We start from the raw sequence: 23,658 nt of genomic DNA on the forward strand, positions 1-23,658 counted from the left end.
GTTCCTGCCTAGATTCTGTGTGGTGTTACCAAATATGACATCAAGGGGCAGCTGTTTATGGAGTCTGTATATGCTACTTGGGTAGCTTGTTCCAGAACAGGATTGCTTTTATCTTGGGAACATCCTTGAGTGTACTGCTGAGATACTCGCTGCTAATGCTTTCCTCTGTGCAAATATTTTATATACCAGTGATATTTCACCAGTTGCTGTTGGTGTGCAGCAGTCAGATGCAGCACATTTCAGGATTTCTCTAAAATCAGGGTTCTGTAACTCCAATTTTTGCTCTTCTTTCCTTGTTATCTAAAGACAAGTGACAGAAGCAATCCCAAGAATTATGGTTTTCAGTTCAGTAGAATGTTTTGCTTGCTCATCTTCTACTGAAAAAAAAAAAAAAAAAAAATCCTTACTTCTATTTTTTGATGATTCTTTTTTTTCCAGTTCAGCTTATACTTTGAAAGTCTTCATCTGAAGTTTCAAACTTGCAGATAAAAGTTGGCACCTGCATTCAGATTTATAACAGTGTCTGACTGTCACTCTTGTGCTGACTTAAATGGGAGATAAATAAGAGGCAAAACATGGCCTTCACGCCAGTCTGCACTTGTCAGTGTGCACTTATCCCAGGAGGATGCTGGAACCAGCCTCCTGCCCTGTTAGAGAGCAGTTTCAAAGCTGCTGGTGGTAACTGAGGTAAGACTGAGCAATGGATAGTGCTTAAGTCCACTGTGCAACCATGCTGTAAAATCAAAGCTGTTTCAGGGCTTTATGGACTCAGTACAAAGCAACAGGAAAGGCAGCTCATGCAGAGGTAGAGCAGACACCACAGGAAAAAACAAGCAGGGACTGAATACAGGCATGGGAGCATGGCAGAAGTCAGGGAGGTAACATGCTCAGGGCAGCACAGGAGAGAGAAGGGCATTCGCAGAGGTGGGGAGATGCAGCCAGGCAGTGGAGAAGGTATGCCAGTACAATCCTCTATGACAAGGGCATGAAAGAGGTAGAAAAGAATGAAAATGGGGAACGGGGCTGTTTGCTCTAGGGCTGTGGGTGGTGTCAAGAGCCCACTGATCTCCAGCTTTGTCATTTGCTCATAATGTCTGCTCGTGTAACTGTCTGAAACTCAGAGAAATACCATTCAAATTCCTGAATTTTCTGAACATCCAAAAGCAAGGGATGGAGATCCCAGCTGTGGAATGGAAGCAAAGCCCCATATTTGGGAGGCTTTTTAAAATTGAGAGTCCTGCTTTTTCAGTCACGACAAGCACTGTGCAAGTTCAGCCTATGGCTGGGAGCTTGTAATTACAGCATGACTACTGCTCTGACCTCAGCCAATTTTTGCTGTAATGGTTTCTGCGGTACATAATCTGAGCTGATACTTAATACCTCAGATAAAACCACTTGTTTGAATGAATTAATGCATTTCTCATTAAATGTGCTCCTCATTACGTTAATCAAATCAAGCAAATGATGCTGGGTGGTTAGACCACTGTAATTAAACTTTCTTTAAAATCCACTCATTTGGCTTTTGATGAGGATTTTGATTAAGCTCTTCCAAAATGTCTGACCTGGTATCTGTTTGAGAGGGAAATAAGATCTTGCTCTAGTGAGCAAGTTATTAATTCATCACTGTGCCACAGCAACTCCTTAACTGTTTTACCTAGCTGGAGTATAAAGAAACGTTTGAAAATTGGCAATGTAAAATTAAATGTTTCTTATAACTATGCTGAGATAAAAAATCTATTTGCAGTTTTAAAACTAGTAACTTTGTTCCTGGAATATAAAGAGGGGCTGGATAAGCAAGTCACAACAAACTGGAAGGCACATTGCACTGCTGTTGACTGATGTTATGACAGCAAGAAACCCATCTTCAGAAAAATGACTGAATGCACAATGAGAGTTTTGCATGCAAAGACTGAACCAGTAAACATCTGTCCTCTCACTGGTGTCACTCACATTCTCAAATATTGGTTCTGCTCAAAATAGCTGCAATCCAGTCAGCTTGGCCTGATCCTGATGTAAGGAATACATTATAAAGCAATACAAGCCAAGGCTTCCACTTTTCTAAGCTTTCTTCCCCATCAGAAATAGGCTGACTTCGTCCAGACTGCTTATCAAGAACAGTCCTGGTACATGGCATGGCCCACACCCTGCCCCTATGCTGTCCTGGGAGAAAGCCAAACCCACAGAGATGAGTGGTTGTGGACCAGAGTTTGATCCTAAACCCTGGCCTTGTTTTATGTGCCAGTGTGGACATGAGTGGAGAGAATTCCCTCCCTGCTGCTCCTCCTTTTTGCCAGTGCTTTCCTCTGCCTTCCCTGGTTTGCAGCCTTGAGCCCACTCTTAGTAGCCCACCCTGACTTTACATAGTGCTGCAAACTAGTTCAGAGGCCCTTTGAAATTTTGGTTTTGTAAACTCTGAGATGCTCTTCAGCTTTGCTTCACATTAAAGCCGTGTGGCTAAGCTGTCCGTTGGTAAAACTGAAAGTGCCTGAAGGAAGTGATTCTACATGGTAGTGCACCTTCAGTTTTCATTTACTGTTAGTGTCTGTATTGTGACTTCTTCTCATATTAACGTGTCCCTGAGTGAGGAGTTTGTTATCACTTCTCATCTATGAGAGAAATTGAATTCCTTATCCGGAAAATGGAAGATCAGTCTCAGAAGTAGAGTGCTGAACACTTGCAAGGACTGTGTGGATAGAAAATGACATGACAGAAGTAGTGGTCACCCTGGGACGAATAAAGGCAGCTAGGGACAGAGTTGATGGAAGTAGATTTTTCAAATACAAAGTCAATATGACTGACCCTGAAGTTTTGAAAGAGAAATTCCATCTTCCTAGTAGATATGAAATCATTTAATATTTTTCACTTTGTAGCCACTTCACCTAAGAGAACCCCTTAAGTTGTACAAATATGAAATGGAATAACAGCCAAGTGACTAAATGAAGGCAGAGTGGGACATGAAAATGAACAAATTGCACAGGAGCAGGGGAGTCTGGTTTGAATTTCTACAGTAAATATATCAAAATGTAGCAAGCATCAGGAGGAAGCAGCATTGAAATAACGATGTAAAAATTTTCATGGAAATGACAAAGAATAAGTTCTGTGAAGCCAATTAGCTTGGGTAGTTGGTAAGACATCTGAGTTGATCCTGGCCACCACCACCACCATTTCACTGATCATTTTCAGAATCACATTTGACTTTTCTGTTGCATGTGTGTTCCAGTTCATTCTTCAGGAGGAGTTCTTTAATCTGGGATATTCGAGCCCATTTCTCTGAAGACTTGTGCGCAGAATACATACTGTTAATCCATTTCCTTTCAACAAAGGAGAGGGGGCTGCATTCATCACCAATGCAGTGTTGCTTCCCATGATCCAGAAGGCAGATTTTGGCTCTGTGACCAGCAAGTGATTCACCAGAAACTTGGCCAGAGAGTGGAAATCTCTTTTTCTAGTCATGTGAATTCAGGCCACAGAGTTCTGCTCTAGGGCAGGAGAGCTCGTGCTTAACATCTCTCCAGCACCTTCTCCTTCATCATTAGAGTTCAATTTGAAAGGACAAAAGCCTGGCAACTCACTGATAAATATTTTAAGGCTGGCAGATAACCCAGCCAAAAGCACGAGTCTCAGCTGTCAAAACATAGGAAACTTCTGCTTTACAATAAAACAGATTTCTGTTATTTCTGACTGGCTAGGATTCTTTTGCTTAGATCAAGGGCAATAAGCCATTGATCAAAATTTCTTTTTCTTCTTCGCATTTTTGATGTTAGGAAATGCTTTCAAACTCCCCACAGATATTTCAAGTGCTGGCTTTGCTGCCAAGCAGGCTCTGAGAGCTCTTCCTCTTCTCTCCCCTCTCTCCCCCCTGCTTATCTTCCTTGTAGCACTGTCGCAGGATTTCTGAAGTGGCTGCAGTGGATTTCTCTTACACTGTTTCGAGTGGCTCTGTGCTGTACTCCGCAGCCATAAGGAGAAGCAGATCCAGGGGAGGCGAGGATGGAGAGTGCTTTTGTGTCAAGAGGAAATTCACTTTATCTCCTAAATGGAAGCGAAGCTGCTTGCATGCCAAGATGCAGCGTTGTGCTGGCACTTGGAGAAGCCTAAATTTACAACACATAAGACCTATAGGTTTTTACTAAATCCTTAGCTCTGTTGGAAGGAAGTAGGGCTGACAAAAGGAAGAGCATGTAAGGGAGCGCTGGAGACAGAAGGCTGCAGGCATGTGCATGTGTCTGCGTGCGAGCATCGTGGTGCTGGCATTTCTCTGGCATTCCCATGCCAGCAGAGGAAATGGCACAGTCCTGGCTCTCTGGATCTGGCCATGCTTGGGTTAGCCAGGTGAAATTTAAGCCCTTTAAGTAGTGGTTCTGATGAAAGACATTGATATATTCTGGCTGCTAAGCCATTGTCAGGGCCATCCAGTAAGAAGGTAGAGGTAGCCCTGCTCCCCCACCCTCCATTTGTCCCCTTTTAATTTCCTTCTCTCTGCCTCGAGCTACAGCACCCTGCAGGTGGGCTCTTGAGGATCCCTCACCCCCTCCTAATGTCAATTGCCACACACAGGTTAAAAAACAGAGTGCAAATGCTGTGCCTGACACCACCCCATCGCTCCCAATGAGGATAAAACAGTTCCAGCAGAAAGCCACACTAAAAAGTTGGATGCCTTGAACACGGTGCAAGTCTGCAAGCACTTCTGTAGACCATCAGGTCCCATTTTCTTTCCACAGTTGTTTTTCAACTATGAATTTACAAGCCAGCAAGGCTTAAACTGCCAAGAGGTAACAGATTGTTCACTGAAATACAGATATCTCAAGCACTAATACAGTTGTTTTACGGGAACTGGGTTTGAACTTTGCTGTGAAAACTGACCATAATCAGCTTTTCAGTGTCTGTGTCCATCTTTTTTGTCACAGAGGTACTTGTATTTTTCTTTGCTTTGCTCTATAGCTACCCAGTAGGTAGGTTAAAATACGTAGAATCAACGCAGAAATACTTCAACCAACTCTGTTAGAATAATTACATAAATAAATGAAATTGCTGTTTCTGACCAACATCAGCACTATAGAAACAGCGCTTTGTAGCAGACAGCAGATACCTGCAGCATGTTTCTGTTTTTATCATGTAACTTGAGGGCATAACCAAGTTGTAGCAGAGGGGTATTTTTCTTATTTTCTGTATTTTTGTTTATTTTCCAATGAGCAGTAGCAGCAGAAAGATTCGCCAGTCCTTAACTTTTAGTTTGCCAAGTGGTAAAGCCATTTTAAAGTCAATCTGTTGGGGGTTTTTTTGTTAATGCTTGTTGTGGTTTTTTTTTTCTGGCCTGAATGTCTCATGCATCAAGTAATTCCCTTCAGACCAAGTCAGGATGTAGAGCTAGTGCTTGTCCCTGATGGTCTACAGAAAAATACTGTTATTATGCCCTCCAGAGAAAAACTGTCCTCAGGAATTCAGAAATCCACCATGCAGAAGTTGTTTTTCAGACACTTGATCTGCGGGCTGCCTGTAATCAGTGAATATTGGGTGTAAAGTGGTCAATTGTTTAAAAAAAATAATTATAAAGGCAGAACTCATAGTTTTATGTTTTGTATGTATTTTATTTGATTGATGCTCTCCGGTATGTGTCTTTAAGTTAAGACTACAGAAGCTGAAATATTAATTCACCTCAGACTGTACTCAGAACGCTAGCAGCAGACCAGCATTGGGCTTCATCACCAGATGCCCCAGGGAGAGAAGTAATTTAATATGGGTCCACGGCCAACTTATTTTACAGTAAAGTAAATTTTCTGTACTGTGTTTTTTAATCCCTGTTCACAATCAGTTCAGAACTGGCATATTTAAAAATGGAACTCGCTGGCTTTTTTGATGACTTCAGAGATCTCTATTCCCTCCCGTACCACATTATGTTATTCTTCATATTATAAATTTTGAGGCAGGAGAGGGTAAGGTCAGGCAGGCAGAGCCTATCAACAGGACTGTGCCTGCTGTGGGAAGGGAAACTCATAACCCAGGCTTTGATCAGGACATAAAAGACAAAACTGATTTTCCAACTTCTTAATTTTTTTCTGGACAGGTTTTATGTCTAATCCAGATACTTCTGCTTGGCAGGTTTAGATGCAGTTTCTCTTCTTCTAGCCTAACTGAGCTCAGTTCCTACCCTTGGTTCACACGTACTGTTCTCTAGGTCTCTGAGAGGTCTACTTTCTGCTCTCTCCTGGACAGTCTGCAGCTTGCTGGGGTCTGAAAGAGTAGTGCTGCAGAGCGGAGTTCAGCTGAGACTTTGTTAGCAGTGACTAGAATCCAGTAAGAACTTTCCATAGCTTACACATAAAGTGCTTATTAATGTGTATCCAGGAGCCATTTGCCTTTTTCAGAGCAATTTCTTGACTCACGTCTTTTTCGTGATCCACTGAAACTCCCACATCCCTTTCAGCAGAGCTGCTGATTTACTGGTCAGTTCTTGTTTTGCATCTGTGCATTTGATTTACCCCTCTAGGCGGTCCAGACATCATGTTTGTCTTTTCAGATTTCACCATGATGTTTTAAAACCATTTCTCCATTTTAGGAAAATTGTTCTGAATTCCTCTCGTTTGTTCCCTCAGCTGCTTGCAGACTTAACTCAGTGCCTGCTGCAGGTTTTAGAAGTGCAGCTCTGGCTCATTTACCACGTAATTAACAAAAAGATTGAACAGCACTGGGCCTAAGACAAGCCTTGTTGGCACCCGTTTGAAATGTTCTCCCATTTGACAGCAATTCATTACCTGGAACACACCGCAAAGCAACTGACAGCAGCTGGTTGTCTGTCTGCAGTTTGACTTCTTGTACATATGCTGCTGAGTAGAAAAAGAGAGAGCACGAGCCTGGAAGGGATCTCTCAAACACACACATTGCTGTCCTAGCAGGAGGAAGCAGAAGGGACAAACCCATAGAGGATACTCATCATATTGTCTGCCCAACTGTAGGAAGACTGTCAGATACATCAATAGTAATCATAAGTACAGGGGCTTGACTAGAACTCATGATTGCTTTAACTAATGGGCTACTAATTCTCTTATCCTTACAGGCAGAGATGTTGCAATCAGTTGTGGTCAAACTGAGGACAGGATGATTCTAAATCAATGTTTACCTACGTTGTTTTGCTAAAATGAAAATAAGAAAGGCTGTCACTCTTTAGGCAACATCATTTGATCAATCACTATGGTCAAGGGAAATCTTCTAGCACTTACATTTGATTTGTGTAAAGGGTTTTCCAGCTTCATCTGTGAGACAGACTATTATGACAAAGCTGTCATTTCTGCTCCAGCTCAGCCATGATTTTATCTTTAGATAGTTTCTGTCATTTTCAGGTATGAGGTACATGTCACCAGCGCCTTCACAGAGGCTTTTTAAACTTCTGTTTTAAAATTGCCCAATTTTTCCTGGTAGTTGGCAGGATCCACCTTCGATTTCAGGTCACACTGTCCTCTATCAGGCAACTGGTTGTTAGAGCAAAGAGGAATGTGCTGTGTGCCTGTTACTGTTGCTGGTTATTTGTGCACTGGTCACATGTAAGAACACCGAGCAGACGTCATTGCCTCATTGCCTAGCAGTTTAACTCAATTGTATTTAATTACATGGTCATACTTGTAGGTCATGTGTCGTGGAAGAAGAACCAGGTAAAACAGACAAAGGAAAGGATAGGATGGATGGTAGAACGGAACAGAATGAACTTAGAACAAAAAGAGAAAAAGGCCATCAAGCTATGGACTCCCCTTTCCTACTTGCATCCTGGTTGTTCTGTTTGGTTTACAGCAGTCTGAGGTTTTTTCATTGATGGTCCTTCTTGCTCTGATCTTTAATTTAAGAAAAGAGAATGTTGTTCTTCCTAAGTCCTGACTTTGGCATAAAGCTATTACTTTTTTTTTTTTTTTTTTAGCAAATTGTCTTTGATAGTTCCATTTTTATTTTTTAAGTAGCAAAAAGACTAAAAACGGGGAAGAAAGGTGAAGTCTGATTGTTGCTGAAGAGAAGATGCTGCTGTAACAAGTTCTGCCTGGTATTAAGCAGCTTCTAGCAAGCTTTTTGCTATCACAGAGCTTTAGTAGTAATTACAACCCAAGTGTTGTGATATTTGGAAAGCTACAATGCCTTGGTTGCTTCATCAAAGAAATTGTCGTTTACATGCCTGGGCATCCTTCTGACATTGACAGCCACTTTTTAATCCTTCAAAAGGATTCTAGGTTTCTGTCTTCATTTTTTAAAGGGCATTCACTTAAAGGATGTTCATGAGGGCAGGAGGAAGCAGAGGCAAGTGCACTAAGAATAGTGCTTTTGGATGCTCCAGTTTGATGCTGTGGGAGCTGCCAAAACTGGAGGGCAAATTTTAAAGAGAGAAATGTTCGTGTTCACGGCTTTGATTGTGTCCAAAACCCCTTCTGCAATGTCAGATCACCTGGGAGCCATCAGGGCCCTCTCCTTCCTACCTCTCACCCAAGCACTGCAAAGCCTAGCACTAATTCTCAGAAATACGTTGCCCAGTCAATAGGAGCTTCTGCATTTGTAGCCTCTGGGCCAGAGTCCATGTGGCTATGATAAGTTCTGTCAGTCTCAGCTGTGTCCTCAATCTCTAGATAAATGCATCTTTTATGAACTGGTGAATTGTTTGTAGGAATTATTTCACTGTAATGTACTTCAGTGTCTGGTACACACAAATCCTGCCAATTTCTTATTGTCCACAGGCAACCCTTTTTCCCTTCTGTGGGGAATTGATTTTGAGAGAAAAATATACCTGCTGTGATGCCTAAATTTTCCACAAGCAATCTTCCCTCTGAGTGCCAACCACCCCAAAACTATTTAGCTTGTTGGAAGTGCTGAAATTACAGCCTGAGGTGGCACGGCTGCTGCAACATATCAACCAAGTGGGAATAGACTCATCAGTGACAAGGGACAAGATGACCTCAACTAATCCAAACCATTTACCCACATGTTTCTGCTTTCCATAAAAATACAAATCTCACTTGTCTCTTATTTAATAAGATTACAGAGCAAGAACGTGTGATCTTAACTGCTTGTTTCTGAAATGAAATCCATTCTTTGTGAATGGGGAGAGCCAGAGCTAAGTATGTGTGAGATTGGAGTACGTCAAAGCACATCCTGAATTCTGTCATTGGTTCTCTTTCATTCAAGTGTTTGGTGAGTGAGCTTCCTCTGGCTTTCTGCAAAATGTGTGTTGCTCCTGGTCCTCCCCAAAACCAATGAATCTTTTTCATTTCCTTACAAGAGACAAGGAGCAGCAAACTAACCTGTCAGTCTAACTCATCACATTTAAAAACACTAATTCTATGCAGTCTACCATTTATTGTGTTTGTACATCTTTTTCTCATTTCAGAATCCTGTGTTGTCAGTGAAGCTGTGATAGATTTTCCTCTAGCATGAATAAATGAGCCTGATTTTTCAGAAAGGTGCTCGTACTCTGTCCATCTGTCCAGTTCTCTAGAAACTACAGTTAGTCTTCCAGAGCATCCTAAATCATTCTTTCATACCTGGTTTATACATTGAAATAAAATATAAAAGATTTGTAATTTGTTGGGCTACAGTTTAGGGTAGATTTTCAAGACTTGGTCTGGCATCATGTAGGAGACCTCCATGCTGATTCCAGGTTAGTCCTTGGTATGCACAGTGGCAGTGTGACCCCAGACTAGGAAGCAAGGTGTGCTCCTGGAAGCAGTAGGGCACCATCAGCCCCATTGCCAGTACTCTGGTGGCTTCTTGGTGCAGGGTGAGCCCTTGGTCTGTGCTGAGTTGCTCAGCAGAGATGGAGCTGAGGAATCTGCAGTTGCAGAAAGTACTCTGGGGTTGCACTTCCCAACCTTTTGTGTCTCTTCCTTGGCTGACACTGCATCCTGCTGGCTGCCTTTTGCACTCTCTCAGACACCTGCAGCTGATGAAGTTTCTAAACAGCTGTTTCCAAAGCTGGAACAGTACAGGGAAGGGCTCGTTCCTGGCTTTGTCCTGTTTCCTATGCTCTTGCCCAAATAGCTTTGTTTCTTTATTGTAGCAATCGTCATCACTGATTTTATGATCTCTTTGTAGCAAGGTGGGGACACCCTGTACATGCTCCAAGTACTGTTTCATCTCTCTATTTAGACTTCTGAAGCAGAGATTGGATCCATACCATTATTTTAACAGCCTTTACTAGATCTGTTCTCCATTAATTTATTTAATCGCCTTTTGATCCTGATCTTACTTTCGGCTTCCACAATCCTGTGTGCAGTAATTCTGTACTTAATTATGTGTTGTATGAAAAACTGCTTCCTATTTTTGTTTGTTTGTTTGAGCCATATGCCTGATAATCTCATTGCACTTCTTCTAATTCCTGCATTGTGAGAAACAACCGATCTGTTCCCAAGTCATCTCCAATGGGCTAGGTTTTCCTTCTAGAAATACAAGATGAGGAATCCTTGTGAGACTGAGCATGAACTAATAGTTGTGTTGGATTGTTGAGTGGGAAAAAGAAATGAATACCAGAAATGTGCAAAAATATCACGTCGACTCCCTTGCTTTGAGCTCCCAGAGAAGTTGCTCACACTTGAAGTGAAGAGATGGACAAAATTCAGGATTAAAACACATCCATCTGAGTTTGCGGTTACTTCCAGACATACTGGCTGCTTGTAAATAAGTGTAAATGTTGCCATGGACTTGGCTACTACCATAGTTTCATCACTTTCCTCGGTGTTATCATATTTCACTTTATCACCACACAATTTTGAGTAACTTTATCAAGTTATTGAGGAGTTTTCAGTCCCCTGGTGCTCTCTCTCAGCATTTTCCACAAAAAAAAAATCACAAACTGTAATCAGGACATGGAATAAGTTGCATATCTTAAAACTTTCCACCCTTCTCATAACCATCAACGATTCCCTACGTAACAGATGAGAAAAAGCAGTGAAATTAAGAAATAATAATAATCCATCAGCTTCTCTCTCCATCAATCACAGAAGAAAAAGGCAATATCAGTTCAGCAAATGAGCTGTCTCTCATTCACCATAAACAGTTTTAAAGTACTGGTAGTTTTTCCTTCTGCCTTCTGCCTGTTAAGAATGCAGTAGACCCCAGGAAGCCCACTGATAGCTGAGTCTCTCTGCTTCCATTCCAGCTTTTTTTCTCCCTGATTAGTCTTTAACTTTGCTCCAGTGTTTAAAAGATCTAAAATTCCATACAGCTTGAATATTCAAATATGTTTTTAGATTCCTCCTGTATCTCTTTTAGTACTCTGTAGAGCCTTGCATCCAGCTCAGTTCAACAAAAGCACATGATTAAGTGCCTGTGTGCTTTTCTGTACTGATCTGAACTTACTTATTTTTGCAGTTTGGTTTTTGAAACATTTGAAATGCCCTGTGAGGTCTTACTTATCAACACTTAAGAATATCTACAGGGCAGGAGTCAAGTGGATGGGACCAGGCTCTTTTCAGTGGTGCCCAGTGCCAGAACAAGAGGCAGTGGGCACAAGTTGGAATACAGGAAGTTTAATACTAACATGAGGAAAAACTTATTTACTGTGAGGGTGAAGAGCACTGGAACAGGCTGCCCAGAGAGGTTGTGAAGTCTGCTTCTTTGGAGATATTCAAAACCCACCTGGATGCTTTCATCTGCAACCTGCTGTAGGTAATGTGCTTTAGCACAGAGGGTTGGACTTGATGATCTCCAGAGATCCCCTCCAGCCCCAACAATTCTGTGATTCTGTGATTAATGACTTTAATACTAGTTAGTTATTTTACAAGTCACTGACCATAAGTCTAATATAACTGTGCATATGCAAATGTACGCATGTTACTGGAATTGCTGGAATTTAAAAACTAATGATATAATGAATTCTTTTTGTTCCTTAGTGTGCTTATATACTGAGAGTATAATAGACTTCTGGCCAGAGTTAGTTGTCTCCATTAAAAACTATATATTCTACGGACACATAGATTGCCGTGAAAGTAATGCCTCCTATTTATTTCCATGGAAACGACAACAGATACAAAGAGCACAATAACACTATTTAGTAGAGCACATTCTCAGCTACAAAACACTATTTTTCAACACAGTCACTGGCAGTAGCTATGCCTTTTTGCCAGTTTTGAGCAAGAGCTTGCATGCCACACTTTTAAAAATCTGCAAAATCCCAAATCTTAATGAGAAGGTTCAGCCTCTACTGCCATACCACCAACATCTGATGTCATGGGCCAACATAATAGAACAGGAGGCGTTACTTTCAGAAGAGTCCTCATATTTCCACATAATATACTATACAAAACTAGCCCTTAAAAGCAGCAATGCTTGTCTAGTAATTGCTGAACAGTAATTATGTCATGCACCAGTACAGGTTGGGGGATGACCTGCTGGAGGGGAGCTCTGCGGAAAGGGACCTGGGTGTCCTGGTGGACGACAGGTTGGCCATGAGCCAGCAGTGTGCCCTTGTGGCCAAAAAGGCCAATGGCATCCTGGGATGCATTAAAAAGAGCGTGGCCAGCAGGTCAAAGGAGGTGATCCTCCCCCTCTACTCTGCCCTGGTAAGACCTCATCTGGAGTACTGCGTCCAGTTCTGGGCTCCCCAGTACAAAAAAGACAGGGATCTCTTGGAAAGAGTCCAGCGGAGGGCCACGAAGATGGTGAAGGGCCTGGAGCATCTCTCCTATGAAGAAAGGCTGAGTGAACTGGGTCTGTTCAGCCTTGAGAAAAGAAGACTGAGAGGGGACCTGATCCAGGTCTATAAATATCTAAGGTGTGGGGGGCAGAATGGCGAGGCCGGACTCTTTTCAGTGGTGAGTGGAGACAGGACAAGGGGAAATGGCTGGAAACTGCAGCATAGGAAGTTTCGCACAAACATGTGCAAGAACTTCTTTACAGTGAGGTGACGGAGCACTGGAACAGGCTGCCCAGGGAGGTGGTGGAGTCTCCTTCTCTGGAGATGTTCAAGACCTGCCTGGATGCCTACCTGTGCGACCTGCTGTAGGGAACCTGCTTTGGCAGGGGGGTTGGACTCGATGATCTCTGGAGGTCCCTTCCAACCCCTACAATTCTGTGATTCTGTGATTTAAAAGTAATTACTTAGAAGTAATTACTGTTGTCTTGTTCAGCATATCACTTGTGCCTCATCAGAAGTGATGACAAACGGTAAATCTGCATCCAAAGACTTCACAAACACGAGGTTTTCATTTGAGGCGATGCCAGTTTGGTTTTTAAATAATTATCAAAATCTCAAATCATTTTATGGATTTTACAAAGCCAAATAGCTTTCTCCTTAAACTACATAGTTCAAAGTACTCCCTACCCTTTTAATCCAAGCATCAATCACCAGTAACCAAGTTAGACTCGGAGTAAAAACACACTACTCTCCCAACACTAACTTAAATTTACTGGAACCAGTACTGGCCGAGTTAAACAAGCAATGAAAGTGGTGGTTGAGGGGTACTGACTGATTGGTGAGTTCCTCATTTGTTCTTCGGTGCTCAGGGCAGCATTTAAGCACTTTTGTTTCTTTTTTCTTTATTTTTAAATGAAACCTTTTTTCTCCCTCTGGCTCTGTCATCTTTTGATGTAGCTGGTGTTGCATGAGAAATTGCCTCTTTTCAATGGCTGGAACCAGATTTTCTATCAGCTGCAGTAAGGTCTCCTAATTTATTTAATAAACCTAGATAGGTATGAAATGGAGTATTAGGAGCTGCTGATGAAAAGAAAAAAAAAACAAAAAAAAAAAACCACCTAAAACAGAATTTTCTATTTATTTGGGTGGTTTGGGGCAAAAAAAAAAAAAAAGAAGAAAGAAAATATCTGTATTAATAAACCAGTATGTATAATTGGTGTTTGGATTACGGCATGATTATTACTTTGCAGATATGGGACTCTGTATCACTCAGTCATCAACGAAGTAGCTGCATTCTGTGCTCATCTCATCTCTGAAGCTGAAAGAAGAGCTGGTTATTATCTTCAAGTGGGGTTATTAATGAGGGGAAAAATCATCCCCAATTACTGTGAAGCAAAATATTTCAACATTTACATATCTGAGACTTTAATTTTGATCTAGTCTTTCATGGTTTCTTAAGCTCAGACTGTATTCACTTTTCAAAATGTTCCCACAGCAAAATATCAAGCTTGCACCTGTCTAAGTGATGGCTTCCTAAATGTATGCTTCAGGGTCACAGAAGTGTTGCCTATCCCTTCGTGTGTTGCCAGAGACTGATTGCCTCTGAGATTCCTTCATGCTACACCATAGGAACAGAGTCTTGAGCTTAGATTTTGTCAGGGAAGTAAGAAATTCTGACCTATATATACTGTGTTCACAGTCCTTTTTTTTTTTTTTTTTTTTTTCCTTAACTAGAAACAGCCTGGGATTCATTTCGTTCTTTTTAAAAGAAGGTATTGATCCTTACAAAATTAATGGCTTGGAAGTTTTGACTGTGAACCTCGTAGAATAAAACCTGCACAACACAAAGGTGATGATTTAAATTCAGTTGGACATGTGGGCAGTAGCCAGGAGATGGGAGAAGTGCCGTTAGGACTGTGAACCCATCTATCAACAGAGATGCAAAGGTCTGACCTTGGTGGGTTCAGGAGGCAGGGACGTCAAACACAGTTTGCAGTCAATTGGAAACGTAGCTACCAGACAAAGAAAACTCAATAATTACACAGCTGCTTCGGTAGATTACAGATTTCCTAGAAAGCAACAGAACAGCAGCCCATGAATGGAGAAGGGAAAGCATCTTTTTCGTTGTTCAAAAACGTAATTCCTTACAGTCATCAGAAACGTCCTCTGTAAACTTGTCTCTTTTCAAAACCCGCGGCGTCTGAAACCAATCGGTGAGCATTTCTGTACAGCCCATTAGTGCTTAGCTGATTTACGGTGAAACTGCTGCAGAAAGGACTGTCTTGGACAGCCATATAAATATTAATTTCTTATGAAGGATGGTTGCTATTATACTAAATATTAAATGAATTCATAATACTTGGACACTTGGAATAAATCATTACTGGGATTGCATTTTAAGATTCGGCTCCAAATTCCCCTTTTTTTTTTTTTTTGGCTGTTAAAGCCATGGAAAACGACTGGTTGCTCTCAAAGAAATGTGTGACTACGCAGCATTGGAGCACTAATGAATTCCCACAGCACAAGGAGTCTTAACTTAGGACCGTTTACAGATGAGAGGAGGCCTGATGGGTTTTAGGTTGAACTACTGATTGTAGGAAGTTCAGAACCAATGTGTTTCTCATGAGAGACATCACAGCAAATCATCAGCTCCAAGCAGTCCTTGGTTTACTCTGAGCAGCATCAGCAGAGAGTCTGGCACTGCAGTACCAGAAGATGCTGGGAACATCTGGCAGACTCAAAGGGAGGGAGAGCTGGATGCAATATCTACACTCCAGGCACCCAAGGCGTTCTGTATTTGTTCACCTCCAAACATCTCCCCCAAGGCCACAAGGGGACTTCTGGGTCTTTTGACTTAGCTTAGCAAATGAAGTGCAACATCTCAGCTCTTTAAAGGTCACAGATCTACGTCTCAAAAGTTAAGTAAGATGCACAGTTCACTACAAGGAGCCTAAAAATCAATTCTTTATTTTTCCCTTTTGTTAAAGTAGAACAAGGGGTACCTCAGTCAGTTCATTATAGCTCTCTGCTGTCTGAGGGACAGCAGCTTCAGTGCAGAAATTTATGTCAGGAGTAACCTTGTAGGGTGGGAGCTGTTCCTGTAAACAAAATTAGCTGACTGTCAGACTCGTCTGCTTCTTAATGCACAGATGGTTGTGAATGTGTGTATTTCCTTCTTTCCAAAGATTTTGGCTTCCGTGCCTTGGATGCCTAAGTCATCCAAGGTTTTTCAAATGAAAATTGCCCAAGGTATTTAAATTAGAAGCAAAAATTAGAAAAGCTGCTACCACATAGGAATATTAATTGTTCATTATACAGGGCTTTAGTTCGTGTAGTTACTTTGCATGTGCAAAGCTGCCAATTAAAGAGTCTCGAAGTGCTCACTGCTGCACAATAGCCATTTCTCCAGGGCCCCACAATGGCTATTGTGTTCTGTCACTGACCTTTAGACACCTTCAAATGCGTATTGACACAGTATGCTGGGATCATTCGAGCTATTGTTTCAGCGAGCCACGGGGAAAGAAGAGGATCTCAATTTTCTGAAGAGCTTTACAATTTGATTTAATGATGACAGCAGCAGTATTTCTTAATCAGAAAGTGAAAAGAAATGCTGAAATGTTTTCTGGTTCTTCAAGTGAGTTCCATCAATCACAGAGGAGTTCTTCCTCCTGGTCAGGGAGAGATGTTTCTCAGGGGCACTCGGTCTTCTCCTCTGCTACACCCAGGGGAATGAAGTTGGTGGCTTTGACCCGTTGGTGCCATACAGCCCTCCCTCCGCTCCCGCAGATTGTGCCTGGGTGAACATCTTGGCAGAACGAGTCCTTTAATCTATAAAGTAACCCGTAAGTGACAAAAGACCTTAATAGTTTCAGTGGGTCCCAGGAGACTGGCACCTGGAAGCATAGTTTAGACTCTACGCTTCAAAAATCACTGGATATGGTAAGAACAACCATGCTTTATTTTGGCGTGTACAGATCTTAACATCTGAGGTACTTCTGCTTTCTGACGAGTCCATGACAGTAAAGAGTACAAGCAAGAACTTTCAGCAGCAGAGATATCAGATATTCTGAGTACATTTGCAAGTAGATTTACTACTCTGAGCGTCTTCTAAAAGCTTATATTTATTTCACTGTAGTCCTCCAATTCTTTAAAGCTGCTTTGAGAAATAACTTCAGCACTCAGCACATAAATGAACATTGTTTTAAACCTCGCATGGGACATTTTGTCTACAAGCAAATGAATTGCTGGCTTGTATTTCCAAAGAGCTTTCCTGCTCAGAGATAGAGAGATCATTCTGTTCCATCAGTACTGTGTTTGCTGGGCTTGTTTTTCCCTCCCTATATTTGTGCATGCTTAAGGTGGACACATAGCAGAATTTCTCACACTGTTACAAAACATGCAAAGTCCATTGCATTTCTTCAGTAAAAGACTCTGAGCTTTATTTCCACATTAACTGAAAGAGTGCTTTTAATTTGTTTGCTTTACTCTGCATCAGAAACCACAGCAGAACTTTGAAACTACACGTGCACTGACATTGTGATTGCCAAGTGTGAACGTTGCAGTCTGTATTCAACCATAAGGCAACAGTTGCACCTTAGAACTAAAGGAGAGGTGACCTACCTCTGGAAGGGAGGTGTGGGTAGGAGCAGTGTGATGTAGGATGAGGAGAGAAGCAGGGCCTGGAAAGTAGTACAAAAACACTGTTTCATGCCTCCCTCCTCCTTGCAGTAAGTCTGTATCGAGCAGTAAAATGGCAAGCAGCAAATGAGGCAGCCATGATGAGTGGTTTTCTTGCTATCCCACTGGTGTTTTTTCAGCACAGCACCTGCTGTGTTACTTTGAGGGAGTTTCTCTATTGGACAACAGGAGTCCCTGGAAAGAGAGAGCAGCAGTCTGGTTGCCTCCTCCTCTGTATGGGAAGTTTGTACCTTTGCAGTATTTCTTTCAAGAGGTCCATGATCACTGCTTGGGTGAATTCGAAAATAGAGTTTATCTATAATAGGTCCTTATTCTGCTGAATAAGTCCAGCACTTCTGGGTGGGGAGGGATTTTTGTAAGATGTTTATTAGCAAATGCTCAGTTCTACCTGAATCTACCCCTTTATAAGGCAGCCTGGGGGAGTTTCCTGCCACACAGGAGAACAAAGGGACCAGGGATATCTGCTCACTGCCCACGTTTCCTTTTGTTGCTTTGCAGAAGGAGAAGAAGAGCGGGCTGCTGAAACTTCTAGCAGGAGCATCAACAAAAAAGAAGTCGCGCTCACCACCATCCGTGTCTCCCACACACGACCCACAGGCGGCCATCGAAGGAGTGCTCCAAGGGGCAGTGGGACCAGAGCTCTCCTCTCTCTCCAGCCACGGCAGGGCAGGCTCATGCCCTATCGAGAGCGAAATGCAAGGAGCAATGGGGCTGGAGCCTCTGCACAGAAAAACAGGCTCCTTGGATTTGAATTTTTCCATCCCTTCTCCTGCCAGGCAGCCCCTCTCTTCCATGGCAGCTATTCGGCCAGAGCCCAAGCCTTTGCCTCGGGAAAGGTAAGCTGCATATCTCCAGAGGTCACTGCATCCTCAGAGAGCATTTGGAGGAAGGCTGCACATTTAACTTGCTCAAGGCTTGTTAAAGTTTTGCAGCTCTGTAGATTGACTGTGAGCGGCTGTGCCTATGCCCATTGAAAACCTTCTGGTGCATAGTGCAGGTTTAATTTTCATTCATTTAAAAACGTATTTCTGGAGAGCAGCACCTTGCCACGACAGCCCTCATTCAAGTAGAGAGGACAGGGATGCTTTCTCAGCCCAAAGAGAGTAGATACTGTGGACAAATACCTCTTTGGGATCCCAGTGTTTTAATAAATTCATGGAGCTGTCACGTGGCAACTTTGGAACAGTAGCTGCAGAAAGAAACAGAAAGAAACTGTTTTTATGTGAAAGAGGTCAAATGAAATGCACAGGGAAAGTCAGCCTGGCCCTGAATCTGGTCAGTGTTATGGAGCAGGTGTGCAGGGCATAGGAAGGGCTACCACAGGACAGTCCAGCCTTACATGGTATTTCACAGCATACAGCTTGGCATTTGGCTGGGGAGGTGACAATGACACTGTAACAAACTTTTCTAAGGCATCTAGCCTGTGAACCACCGAGTGCTGTGCTTGGCAAACTGTACACAACTGAGTAGCAGGTAGTAAGAAGGTTGCAGACTGATTCATTGCTTGGCATTGAATGTAACTCTAGATCAGGAGTCCCTAGAAAAATGAGTTGGGCCACAAGCCTGCACTGTCCAATGTGAAGTTTCCGCTATTTGCAGGACTGGTGTGGGAGGACGGTGATGAAGAGGGCAGACCCATTGGTACAGAGCTAATTCAACTCTTTCATAGAAGAACACAGAGTAACAGCATATTCCGTGAGAGCCAAATTTGAGGCAAATCCGAGTGGGTGCAGGGCAAACTAAGAGCAATGGGAGATTTGAAACCACATGCTTTTGGGGAGTGATACAAAGAGCTCTATCTCATCTGTTATGGAACAGGCTTGGGACCAACCTGTAAGAGACTGCAGAAGGGACAGGCTTGGGAATATTTTTATTCTGGACTGGGAGTTCTGTCTAAAAGAGATGCTGCACTTTAAGCACAGATATTACAATGGAAGCAGAAATAAATGCAGACAGGTCCTTCAGCATTGTAATGAAGGCACTGAGAGTAGACTATCACAGTAGTCTCTTGTCTTTAAAATCCATGAAAAACCAATTTAGTGAAAAGAGTGAAAAACCAATCCCTATTTAGGCACACTTAATTTGGTCTGCATCAGTTTAGATTAACGCTATAAGAAAAGCTAAATCAATACAAACCAGATTTAGCAGCAGTGTAACTACATCAGTGGAACGCTGCACCTTTAGTTAAACATAGCCATGAAAAGAAACCAGTGAGAGCATTCCCTGGTGCCTTGGAGCTGGCCGTTGAGGTGCTGCTTTCCAAGCTTTGATGTAGAAGAGTCTGGACGCGTTGTTTAATATGCCAGGGCTGGTCCCATATCCTACACATTTCTCATTTCACCTCAGGGGGGTCCTGACAGTGAAACATTGAACTAATGACAATTTTAAGCAGCTGCAGTGAAACAGAATAGAACCAGAGGGACACTCTTAGCCTTGCTGGAATGAGGAGAGAATAGATGTAGACTGCTACAACTGTGCAAATACTTCCAATTGCAATATATGGTGGTAAGGAACTTCCTCTCATTTTAAGCATTTTGATTCTTGAGTCTTAAATCTGAAAATAAGCTATAATTGAAGTAACCCTAATTATACACAGCAGGCAAGATTCTCTAATTGATTTATGAATTAACTTCCATATCATTGGTGTATCTGCATTCCTTAACTGATCATACGGGTTTTTTCGTGCCATAATGGGAAATATTAATTACCTTCATGCACTAGAAAGGATAATGCTTAGTCCTAGAATAATCTGAGCAGATACATTAAACACTTGTCTCTTAGAAATTCATCCCACATCCATCTGTGCTCATTAAATCATCAAATTGCTCAGAAGTACCGAATTATTTAAAAAAAAAAAACAAATTACAGTTTTCAAACCACTTGTTCTCTTCACATCTGGCAGTGGAGGAACTTGCATTCAACATCACTCAGCTACACATTTTGCTTGTTTGCATTTTGGTGCATTTCATCTGCACAGTAGGAGCAATTCTCTGAGAAAGAAAAGGGAGGGAAGGGGGAAAAAAAAAGAAGAAAAAAAAAAGGTTAGATAAACAGATTCAGATGCTGGCTGAAATTTTAAAAAGCTGCAGAGCATTTCAGTGCTCTTAGCTGTACTTGGCTTTCTATCTCCCAACGCCCATCTGTGAGACAGAACGCTGGAAGGTTGGAAGAAGTAGCACATTCCTTAATATTTACAGCATTCAAAATGAGGCTCACACAGGCAGCAGAGCACTGCTACTTCTTACAAAGGGGTTGGCTTGCATCTCTGGCCCTTGCCATGTCCAGGCTACTGATGGAAACCAAGCAGACGTACCACAGGTCGTATCGCACAGGAGATGCGTTACAAAGCCCTAATTGCTTGCAGCTTTAACAGGAGAATTGCCTGTCCTGCTGCCTGACAGCACAGCCCTTCATGGGAGTGCAGCCTGTCAGAAAGGAAGGTGAACTGAGCTTCACCGTCACAGAAATGCTGCTAATTTTTATTCTGTTCATTCTTTGTACATGGAGAAAGCAAGGAAAGCAATACTGTATCTTACTCCATTTGATGTTTTCAAAACCTGGCTGTGGGTGGCTGCATCAGAAGGGAAAATGGTCCTACCTCCCCTGTCATTTACCTTTGACATTTAACTGTTTTGCTGGGATGGTTAGTGCCCATCTCTGCCTTCTGAGTGTAGCTTCCCACGGTACATTTTTAAAACCACTTTCCTTCTGCTGTTCCCTATTGTAAAGCATACCACAGTCTGAGCAGCAGAGCGGAGAAATTTCCCAGGTGGTGTCCTTGTCACTTTGTGTTGCAGTGACTGACTGTCAAGTGAGTACCCCGTCATGATGCATGTGCCTCACACACTCTTTGCCAGCAGCTGCTCCATCCAGCAGCTGGTTGTGCAAGAAACCCGACTGGTACAGCCGATCCCATGCAGGGATGCCATGAGGCAGCTAGAGACTCACCCCCATCCCCCTGACACCGGTGGCTCACGTGGAAGAGGGGTATGCCGTCTGCCTAGCAGCACCAAAGCAAAACATTTGCCTTGCCACCCCCTTCAAGAAAATATGACTGTACATTAAAGCAAAATGGGAAAGCTGAGTGTATGTGTGTGAGTCATGTTCCCCTAGCTGACTGGCACCGTTCCCAGATGCAAACCTGAGTAAAACATGTCACGCGTTGTTGACTCTTTTATAGTAACTGGCACTAATTCTGCCATGTTATAGTCTGATAAAGCGGTTGTATCCAGACTTACTGTCACGACTGGCATATCTGCCTGGCGTTTATATGGTTTTCAGGGAGCTTTTGAACAAGTGGTAACCACAGCAGCACTGCAGAATTAGATAGGAGCAGTGAGTGTGACCTTTAAAATAGACCCCTCCTGGTTTCCAACCATCCCTTCTACAAATCACTGCCACATTAGAAATTGAGCTCCCCATTCAAGGAGGCATTCAAGCATGTGCTTAACGCTCATTGACTTCAATTTTGTCATGCACGTATATCTTCTTTGCCAAAAGGGAAAGCAAAGGAAGGGCTTTTTTCTTTCCTGAAAAGTGATACCAGAGAAATGACCCTAGGAGTATGTTCTGACTGAGCAGTGACATGTATGCACATGGTTAAGTGCTCCTCTGTCTTGGGTGCTTGCCTCAAGGTTGAGAAACTGGGGTCAGCCATCTCGGAAATTGAATCCCGCAGTGCTTGCAGCGGAGGGTGAAGGATCCAGATGAGGTTTGTTCTTCTGAGTCTGCTGGTTCAGACGCTGTCAAACAGAGCAGATGAATGGGTTCTGGCTTGTAATTTGCAGAGGTTCTTTGCAGGTCTCTGCAATGGGTCAATGAAAGGATGGAGAAACAGAGCTCCAATGATAAGCAGGAGCAGTGGTTATCTGGGCTGGATACTCGATTGTCACAGATGAGCTATCCCCTCACAGATGTCACATCCCAACACACAAGGGATCTGTTGAATTCACAGCACTGGACTCCTGAAACCTATCCTCAGTGTAATATTTTTACAAGCAGAAACTTGGAATAAAGTTTTTGAACTCTAGCGCTGTAAATGGGTCCAGATTGGAGATTAGCTTTGCAGGACTAATTTGCCTTGTTGCACCTCTATTTTTGCAGCCACTGTAGCTCTGTCAGTCTAGCGGACATATAGATTTACTCAGGGAGAAGATACTCAGTATTTTGTTTCTTTTCCTCAGCTTTTAATTACTGGTGACTTCTGATCAGTACCGTTCCATGCCTGTCTGTTCACAGTGACAGCCTTCATGAGCAACTTAGAGCAGGCAACTGACTCCTACGCAGCTGAAGTGCATGAGATGAGGCTTAGTCTGTGGAAAGTGTGGCATGAGGCCTTGCAGCTGGAGCAGTCAGACAATCCACGTGCCTCACACCTGTGCTTCTCTGCCAATTTCTCTAGGGTCACTCACCACACATCTCCCAGCCTCTGCAGAAGATGAGGTAGCTTCAGCAAGCTCGTATCTCTTCCATGTCAGAACCTTGACTTGCATCCAGAGCAGGACATTGTGCGCACTAAATGAGGCAGGCATCCTGTAGGAAAAGTAATACATGATCACGTAATGGAAGGCTCAATTGAAAGCAAGCAACATGAAGTCATGGGCAATCTTAGTCTCTTATTTCTTCCTCTCAGATGTGTGGTTGTGAAATGTTCCTGCTCTTTCAAGGTGTCTTCATGCATCTACGTATCTGACATCTTGAGTCACTCTTGCTTTTTTAAAGGCAACATGAGCAGAACCTCCATCATGTAAGAGGTCAAGAATTTTAGCTGCACCTTGCACACGTCAGCGGTGATAGTGAAGGGAGAGCAGTATGGGACAGCTGACTGCAAGGACAAGCGCTGTAAGGACACAGCTATGGGTTTCATTTCTTACTCAGCTCTCTGATCCCTCACCTTCCCCCATTCACCAGTGCCCAGGCAAACCAGTTACCCATCCTTGCTGGTACTGCTCCCAGCCTCCCCTTATGTATTTTCTCTTGGGCACTGAGGACCCTCCCCATACTGTATCATCCCCTCTGAGTTTGAAGTGCCCAATCCAGGGATGCAAAGTCAGCATAGAATCTGTGCCTTGGAACTAAAATAGAAAAGAAGCCCATTGCTGGGAAATGCAACTGCTGATGTCCCACAGAGCTAACACAAATTGGCACATCAGCCCGCAGAGATTTTAACTTCATTGCCCTCTGACCCTCTACTAAACATGTGCCATCTGGAGGCATTTTCAACTTTACCAAGAGCAGGTGAATTTCTGAGGGAACACCACTGTTGTCTGACTGATAGGGCCATAGATTGGGGCTTTCTTAGAAGGCTGGGAAAAGGAACAACTGTCTGAAGATGCAGTTTGCAAGAGAAAATACCCAAT

General features: G+C 42.8%; 1 protein-coding gene across 1 annotated transcript in view; it reads left to right on the top strand.

Moving 5' to 3' along the window:
• Nucleotides 1-23,658, top strand: part of SH3RF3 (SH3 domain containing ring finger 3) — a 234,342-nt gene that overhangs the window by 204,429 nt on the left and 6,255 nt on the right. Inside the window, exon 9 of the mRNA XM_048962496.1 lies at nt 17,798-18,135. Coding sequence (XP_048818453.1) covers nt 17,798-18,135 — 338 coding nt within the window. The remainder of the gene's footprint in view (nt 1-17,797; nt 18,136-23,658) is intronic.

The sequence above is a fragment of the Lagopus muta genome, chromosome 1 (assembly GCF_023343835.1).
Source record: "Lagopus muta isolate bLagMut1 chromosome 1, bLagMut1 primary, whole genome shotgun sequence".
NCBI lineage: Eukaryota > Metazoa > Chordata > Aves > Galliformes > Phasianidae > Lagopus > Lagopus muta.